General features: G+C 54.3%; 1 protein-coding gene across 1 annotated transcript; it reads left to right on the plus strand.

The window, feature by feature from the left end:
- The first annotated feature begins 7,117 nt into the window (after window positions 1–7,117).
- Window positions 7,118–7,744, plus strand: LOC133898624 (uncharacterized). Its single transcript, XM_062339311.1, has 2 exons — window positions 7,118–7,322; window positions 7,380–7,744. Exons 1-2 carry the CDS (start codon window positions 7,118–7,120, stop codon window positions 7,742–7,744), a joined length of 570 nt encoding a protein of 189 aa, XP_062195295.1.
- The last annotated feature ends 627 nt before the right edge of the window (window positions 7,745–8,371 follow it).

An 8,371-nucleotide genomic window follows, 5' to 3' on the forward strand; every position in this document is an offset into this window, starting at 1 on the left:
TTTTTTATAGAGAGTGATTTTTGAGAAATGATTTTATGACTGAAAATGATTCTCTATAATAAACTATATGGAAGAAGTAATTCTGTACGAGAAGTGAATTAGGAGAAGCTGTTTTTTCAGCTGACTAGCTTCTAGTTTATTTCAGAGAATCACTCATACGGATTATACTCAGGAAGCTAAAAGCTGAAAACTACTGTTTGACAGAGCTCTTTCTGATTCCAACCAAAAAGCTACTCTAAAAATTCTACCAAACGGGCCTTAAATACATGGGGGAGTTGGGGTTTAGTGTCGTTATAATTGCATTGGGATCCGTTCCGTACAGGTCACCCAATAATTTTACGATGTAAGCATCTACCACTCACTGGTATTTGGACTGAGTCTTTTTTTTTTTTTACGAACCTCTATGAAGATTGTCCCTTGTATTAATTAGACGAAGGGATCTGACGGGCTATATAGAAACAACTTTTACAATTGAACTCTAGCCTTGCGCTTTAGCCGTCATATACGTGAATCATGTATTTATTCAATTGTATATATCTTATAAATTCTCTACATTTTAGTCATACTCAAGGAGAGGAAGATGAGAATCAGTACTACTCTCTAAGCAGTTGCAATAATAGGCTCCTCCTGTATGTGATGAAGGTTGGTTTGACTGTAATGCAGGAATTTTGTAGCTATCCCGGAAGAATATCACAGAAGAGCTAGCCAAGCAAAGGAAATTAGTACTCTGGTGATAGGCTGATAGCCAAACAAGATAGCGTTCGGAGATTTTTGCTGTTATAGGCGCATGTGGAGGCGCTATTTCAGAGTGGGCATCCGATGATATTCAGGGGTCGATTCATTGGATCAAATTAGGTGCGCCCAGTGGCCGTTATATTATCTTTGCTCTTCTGTCGGTTTGTGTTTTTAAACTTGCCAGTATATAACTAGTCCACTCCACTAAAATGTGGCAGAGTAATCCACTAATCATAGCATAAAGTGCATCATTTATTCACCTTATAAGATATTTTGTTTAATTATTGAAGGTTTTAGTTGTACTAGTTTTGGAACTATTTATCACTCTTATCGTGTATCAATTTACTCTCTCGTTGATATGTAGGGTCACTTGAATCACTGAAAATGAGTTAGTGTGGTAAATTTGTTACCACTCACCTAATAAGAATAACAAATAGTTTAATACCCCACTCGTGTTTAGAAAACTTGAATGTTAAATAAATTTTGTAGGATCTCCCAAAAAAACAGTTCATATTCCACATAAACTGCGAAAAGTTTCCTGTTCCAAACGCAACCAAGTCAAAAAGAAGGAAAAAAGAACTACAGTTGCTCACAACACTTCCATTGATCTCCTTAATGAAATGATTACGCTGTAACTTCAGGTCCTTAGCTATGCATGCATCATTGATATTTGGTGAATCTGGTAGTAAAAGCCTGATACGATCTACACGTGGACTTGGCTTATGTTCTTCACACAACCCCAACTAAGGATGGCAACCAGGGTCGGTGCCGAGATTTCAGTGTTTCGAGACGAAACTAAAAGTGAGACTCCATTAAACATAAATATTAAAATATTTATATATTAATTACAAAGATAATATTTTGGGTAGAGTCCACGAGCATTTACGATAAACTTAAACAACTTGAAATGCATCCGTTACGGTAAGCTGGAATAAAATTATCGTAAATACTGAATAAAATTGTGATAGATCAGAGTATATGTACGTATGCTTACGTTAATGCATGTCAGCTAGGTAGAGATACTCATATGCCTATGTATAACTTGCTACGTGCAGCTCTAGTTACTCATCGGTACATGCAGCAATTAGCTTGCAACTATAGTAGCTTTGGAGCTATCTGGTCGTAGGTGCCAGCACCGCAGTACAAACGCTGGATCCATTGATCGCCGGAGCAAGTGGGGACCTTTCCATATTTCAAACGTGTAATCTCAACAAGGGTCAGATCCATTTGAGGTGAACTAGAAACTATATAGCAGAAAAAACCAGCGACAAAAACTCATATGGCAATGACTAATGTATGACCTCGATCGAAGCTGTGGGCATGCGGGACGCCTTAGAGTCGTGGTCCCACAGAACGCAAGAAACTAAACTGTTTGTACGGAAGAAAACATGAAACAGGCAAACAACCAAATAGACTAGGCAGACAGGTCACTTGAATTTTTATGGATCGGAGGAACCAGGCTACTTGCGTCCTACCCTACGGACTACTAAGCCTAGCTGCTATTTTAGACCTAGTTCTATCTGTTATCGTACGGACTGTTAGATATGTATATTATACACATATATATGAAGAGGGGCCCCTCAGTTTTGGGGGCTCGAGGCGACCGTCCCGCTCGACCCCCTCAGAGCCGGCCCTGATGGCAACATATACAATATTCGTAGTTACAAGTTATACAAATCCATAACTATAAGTTGATTTTTAAACCTACATTTCAACTTATTATCCGTCACGGGTAAAAACTGACATTCACGTATGCCACCTATGAACATCATATACCTATGGACACGGTCGTATACCTACCAATATAGTAAACATGTATTGAAAATAAGATCAATTATGTAATAATAATAATATCATCAATTTAAATATTTATCTCAACTAAGATAATAAACAAGCATCTTACAAATACATAACATGCATATCATCCATACCTACATCGTTCACACCTATAACATATTATTTCACAATTTAACGATGCTTAGTACAATATAGACGAGTATTGTTCAACCAGACAACAAGTGTGTAGTGAGTACGCGGACGAAACAGACTTGGATAAGCCTATTTTATACTTGTTTTTTTTTATACCGATTAGATTTAACTTCAGACCTACGTCCATATTCACGAGTAAAAATAATATCTCAAACCCGCCCCTATAGAGTTTGTATATATATGTCCATTGTTATCTCGAGTTCCAATACCTTCCAAAGTGTACAGCACGAGGCGACGCCAGTTCACTGCGGACCGGTTAGTGCTACACAGTGGTAGTACTCGCGGCAGTAGACCCAGCTCAGCACGCAGCTACAGCAGCGTGTAGGGTGTAGGATCCGCTACGTACTACTGCGGTGCCATGCCATGCCATCGCACCGGACCCGGCCGGCCGGGCCACCGAACAGAATGCCAAGGGAAACGGAGGCGTAGGCAGGGCAGCCCCCACCCCAACGCGGTGCCCACTTGTCGACACGGCGACGCCGCGTTGCCCACGTTGCATGCAGGACGCGACCACCCCAGCCGGCTGCGTCCGCGCGTGCGGGGAACCCACGGGCGCGACGCGTCGACGACTGGTTGGTGGCGCGGTGCGCGTCCGCGTCGTGTGGGTCGTGGTCGTGGCGGCTCAGCAACACAGGCGCGGCCGACACTTGGGCACGTCCCCGTCCCCGCGCACCCCATCACGGGCTTTCCTTCCTCCCGGGCCTGCGCTACGGTTCCGCGTTTGGCCGCTTCCGCGCTTGATCCTCTGCGCTGCTGGGGCGCACTGTAAAACTTCGCTTACGTATACGTGACCAGCATTGGTCGCACTTGATATTTGGGGAACCAGGCATGCAGCGCTCGACAACGTGAAGGCAAAAAGCTCGAGATGAATTTTATACTGGCCTGTCACCAAGTTGTAGAGGATCCGGGCCTTATCTCCGGTTGTATGTAGGCCTGTCGGCCGTGCTCATCGGACAGGCTACCTAAAGCTATCCACTGTGAGGTTGGATTCTCGAACAACGCCGGTGCTCAGCTCACTAGAGGTCGAACAAAATAAACTCGAAAGTCAAAATACCGCCAACCTTTCAAGCTCTCCGACATATCTACAATAAGTTGCTAGTGGGGTCATCAGTAATTCCACCTGTTTAGGCAGCACACTGGGCCAACGGGCAACATGACATAATATATAATTATATATATATATATATACTACATATCGCGGAAAGATTTGGAGCCCTCTGAAGGTCTCAGCGCCCTGTTTGCGAATCACGGCGTGCCGCGTACCGGTCATCGCGCCTCTGTCGGCGCTTGCAGCGCAGCACATGCCGGTCTCCCTGGCGGCGTCGACCGACACGACGTTGGCGTCGCACGCGTTGGAGGAAGCGACCGGCCAGGGAACCCGTACGCGCGGCGCCCGGCTTGCGTTGAGCGAAACTGAGGCCAGTTGTGTCGTGCGTTAAAGCGCTTGGCGGACGTTAAACGAATGGGCAAAGAAAACGGAGCCCTCCAGAGCACACGTTGGAGCAAGTGAAACGTCGCGGACGTCACTTCCTCGGCTGCATCGTCGTCCCTTGCCTCGCCGGCGCGTGGCACGAACGTTAAAGAAAACAGCCGCCGATTCCTCGGCTGCATCGCCGTCCGTTGCCTAGCCGCCGCGTTGTGCGCGTCGTGTGTCCGCTCCACTCTAGGCGCGTTAGAGGAAACGACCGCTGTCGGAGGGTCAACTCTTAAAGCAGGGATTCGGAGGGATCCCTTTGAGATTCGACCGGGGATTATTCTGAATCTGTTTGCGGGGGAAATAAATGGGTGTAAATGCGATGGCAGGTGGGATGGAATGATTCAATGCTGAATGCAGTAAATGCACTGGAGGTTTTTAGACAGGTTCGGGCCGCACTGAGCGTAATACCCTACTCCTATGTGGATGCTATAAATACCCTGAGAATGTCCCTCAGGGATGTTGCTGGTTACAAGAATATTTGTCTATCCTAGAGCTTCGGGCTCCTTATTCTTCGGTGGTCTCAGCTTCTGTGCTTGTACTGAACCTTTGTCTTGGATCTTCGTCTCTCAGAGTCTGTTCTTGTCCGTGCCCACCGGCTCTCTTAAATACTCGTCGGCGGTAGCATGCCCCGAAAGGGAGGGCACGAGTTCCAAGGCGCCATAAATGGAAAGGCAGTCGTCATGGGCTGCTGCGCGAAGTGACGGGGGGGAGGGGGGTTGAAAATGCGCCCCCCCCCCGCCCGGTCTCGATCGTCATGATGGCGTTGGCAACGGGCGCCGCGGGGAGGGCCCACCGAGCAGCCACAGAGCAGCCCGACGTGCCCGCCCGGTCTTGTCCGCCTGGCACAACAGGGGTGGCAGGCGGAGCGCCTTGGGCCTTGCGACGCTATCCCGAGGCGCTCCGGATGATGCGGGATGGGACGTGCATTAAATGTCCTCACGCCCTGCTGCCATAACGTGGCAGGGACTGACACCGAGTGTGGCGGGAGCAGTTGGAAGTGACAGGCCACGCGCCCTCTTAAATGCGACATCGGGCCTTTCACTGGCTGACACCTCACCGCTAGACCTCTGTGGGGGCTACCGACGAAGGACTTTTTGGGCCGTCGGAGAACCGAGTGCTCGGGGGTCACTGTTCATATCCCCAAGCACTCTCTCCCGGAAATGCCCTTTCTTGGTCCTCGGGGAATCGAGTGCTCGGGGGCCACTGTTCACGGCCCCGAGCACTCTCTCCCGGAATTGACTGTTCAGATCCTCGGGGAACCGAGTGCTCGGGGGCCGCTGCTCGCAGCCCCGAGCACTCTCCCAAAACTACCTTCCTTGGGTCCTCGGGGTACTCGGGTGCTCGGGAGCCACTGTTCGCAGCCCCGAGCACACCCTTTCCGGTACTCGGCCTTTCTGGTCGTCGGGGGACTTGGGTGCTCAGGGGCCACTGTTCATGACCCCGAGCACTCTCTTCCCGGCACTTGGTCTTCGCGGATCATCGGGGAACTCGGGTACTCAGGGGCCACTGTTCATGGCCCTGAGAACCCCCTCCCGGGACTTAGTCTTCTCGTACCTCACGGAGATGATCTCCGCGGGAGGGCGCCACGTGGCATATTGCTAACCTGGCCTCGGGATTCCGGGACCCCTGGTTCCTGATTCACCGACAGCAGCACCCAGGCCCATTGGGAGGCGATGGCCCAGAGATTGCGGATGGGGCCCTCGTCTTTATCGAGGTCGAACCCAGCACCGGTGCCACGTGGCGTGTTTTTAGGCGCTGGCCTTTCCGACCCAGGCTTCTGGTACGGCCCAGCGGGGAGCCGAACGGACGCGCGTCCAGCCGACTCCCGAGGCGCGTGATAACGAGGCAGGCGGCGCGCGTGGCAACCGTGCAGATTGAGGGTAGTGCGCCTGACAACTGCTGACATCCGCGCGGACCGAGGGAGATTCGCCTGGCTCTCGCGCCGGCCGAGGAAGTCTGTCTTGCCGAGCACGCCGTGGCAGGCGTCGTTTGAAATCCCTAGGGTATAAAAGGAGGAGGGGAGCGAATCGTTGCCCCTTTACGCTATTTTCGCGATCAAGCCCTCTTCTTCTTCTTCTTCTTCCTTGCGTTCCAGAGCTCTCGCCCTCCCTTAGGCGAACAACGCACCCTTCTTCCCCCACCGATCCAGCACACCCCCACCCTGACACAATGCCGAGAGCGGGAGGCAGCCGCCATGACAAGGGACCCGACAGCGTACTGCCGGAATCAAGAATTATCAACGAAGAGGGGGTGGACAAGGTCCGCAAGTTGATGGTGCCCGAGGGCCAGCGGGAGGCCTCGGTGGTGACGCTGGCGAGCTTCCCGCCCGTCACGGACCGGCTGGAGCGCATCGTCATCTTCGTCTCCTTCGTGGCGGCCGAGCTGGTAACGCCGTTCTCGACATTCTTCCTCCAGATCCTCGACACGTTCGGGATCCAACTGGCGCGCCTCAGCCCGAACTCGGTGGTCATCTTGGCGATCTTCGCGCATTTCTACGAGATGTTCATCGGGGTGCCGCCGTCAGTGTCGTTATTCCGCCACTTCTTCGTGCTGCGGCCGGCCGGGAAGAAGAGGGGCTCCTCCACCGTGGACGTCGCCGGCTGCTGCAACTTCCGGCTGCGGGACGGCTTGGCAGAGTTGTACATCCCCCAAGTGCTGCGGAGCAAGTGGGACGACTGGCGGCGCGACTGGGTCTACGTCGACGTCAGTCCCCACGACCGCCTCACATTGCCGGAGCTGGTGACAGAGCCCCAGAGGTCAATCTGGGAGGCGGCGCCGGCGGAGGACGAGCGGATGCGGCCAGTCCTGGACCGCATCGACTACCTGCACCAGGCCGGACTTACGTCGGTGATGGTGGTGGTGGACTACCTGCGCCGCCGCTTGGCGCCTCTGCGGGAGCGGGTCCGCCCCAGCTAGATGTACACGGGCTCCCAGGACATCACCAGGACCCGGATCGGCGAGGATGGGGACCTGGATGAGGCAGCGCTGGTAGGCCTGCTGCGGGTGGTGATCGGCGTGGAAGACCTTACCCGGGCAGTGCTCCCCCGGGAACAGCTGGCGCTCTGCACCGACCCGAACCGGGTGGCGCTGCAAGCGACGCTACCCGAGTTTGACACCCAGGGTCTGGTCGACCGGCCAGGGCGCCGGAACCCTGGGACTATCCAGATTCCCGGGGTAGACGAGGCGACCGGCGGCGCGCCAAGGACCGGCGATGGGGACGCCACTAGTGGCAATCCGCAGGCGAGCGGCAGGGGGGCCACGGGCGGCCGGCCGCAGACTGACGGCGGGGGCGCCGCGGGTGGCAAGCAGCAGGCCGACCGTGGGGCTGCCGCAGGCAGCAACCATCAAGTCAGCAGAAGGGGCGCCGCCGGTAGTGGAGCGGCGGCGGCGCCGGGGGACAAAGGAAATCGCCCCTGGACGTTCGTGCCCCAGCCGTCGTCCTCGTCCTCGCCGTCGCCTCCACGGCAACGGTGTAGGCGGGCGGCGCGAAGGAGGGAGGCCGGGGCTTCCAGTTGTCCGGTGCAGAGTCTGCGACGGAGGTGAGGTCCAGGGCTCGGGAACCCGAAGACTAAGGTCGGCGCGGAAGCGCATCTACAGCGAGTGCGCAAGCCGGCCCACCGCCGGAGACAGGCTCCACGGCGGAGGCGAGGCCCCGGTCACCGGAGCCCAGAGACCAAGGCCGGCACGGGAGCGCGTCTACAGCAAGTGCCCAAGTCGGCCCGCTGCCGAAGATGGGCTCCGCGGCGGCCCCGCAGACCCTCCCGCCGAAGAGGAGGAGGGCATACTCTGGGCCGAGGCCGTTGGGCCCGGAGTTCAAGATCCCAGAATCGCGATGGCAATACCATGGACCGAAGTCAGCGTAAGTGTTCTTTTTCCCCGAGCGCGTTTCGCCCGGAGTAAGTTCGGGGACTAACCCATTTTTGCTTTCAGGCCGCCCAAGGACGCTGCCGGAGACCAAAAGCGACCGGAAGCGCCAAGGCCGGCTCCCAGCCTTGAGCCGAGTGCGCCTGAGCCGAGCGCGCCGATCGAGCCGAAGCCGTAGGCGTCGCTGTGCCCTGAGTCGAGGGCAGCGGCCGCGGCCGAGCCGCCGGCGCCGGCCGAGCCCACCCCGAGTACTTCGAGGGCGGGGCAAATGGCCGTGGCGAGGGCGGCGCCGACATGGCAGCAATC

Source organism: Phragmites australis, chromosome 18 (genome assembly GCF_958298935.1).
Source record: "Phragmites australis chromosome 18, lpPhrAust1.1, whole genome shotgun sequence".
Lineage (NCBI taxonomy): Eukaryota > Viridiplantae > Streptophyta > Magnoliopsida > Poales > Poaceae > Phragmites > Phragmites australis.

Excerpts from the sequence above, each read along its gene's own strand:
- LOC133898624 (XM_062339311.1), top strand. The coding sequence starts at position 7,118 with ATGTACACGGGCTCCCAGGACATCACCAGGACCCGGATCGGCGAGGAT. Across the intron at positions 7,323-7,379 it reads ACCCGAGTTTGACACCCAGG|ACGAGGCGACCGGCGGCGCG; the intron begins GTCTGGTCGACC and ends TTCCCGGGGTAG.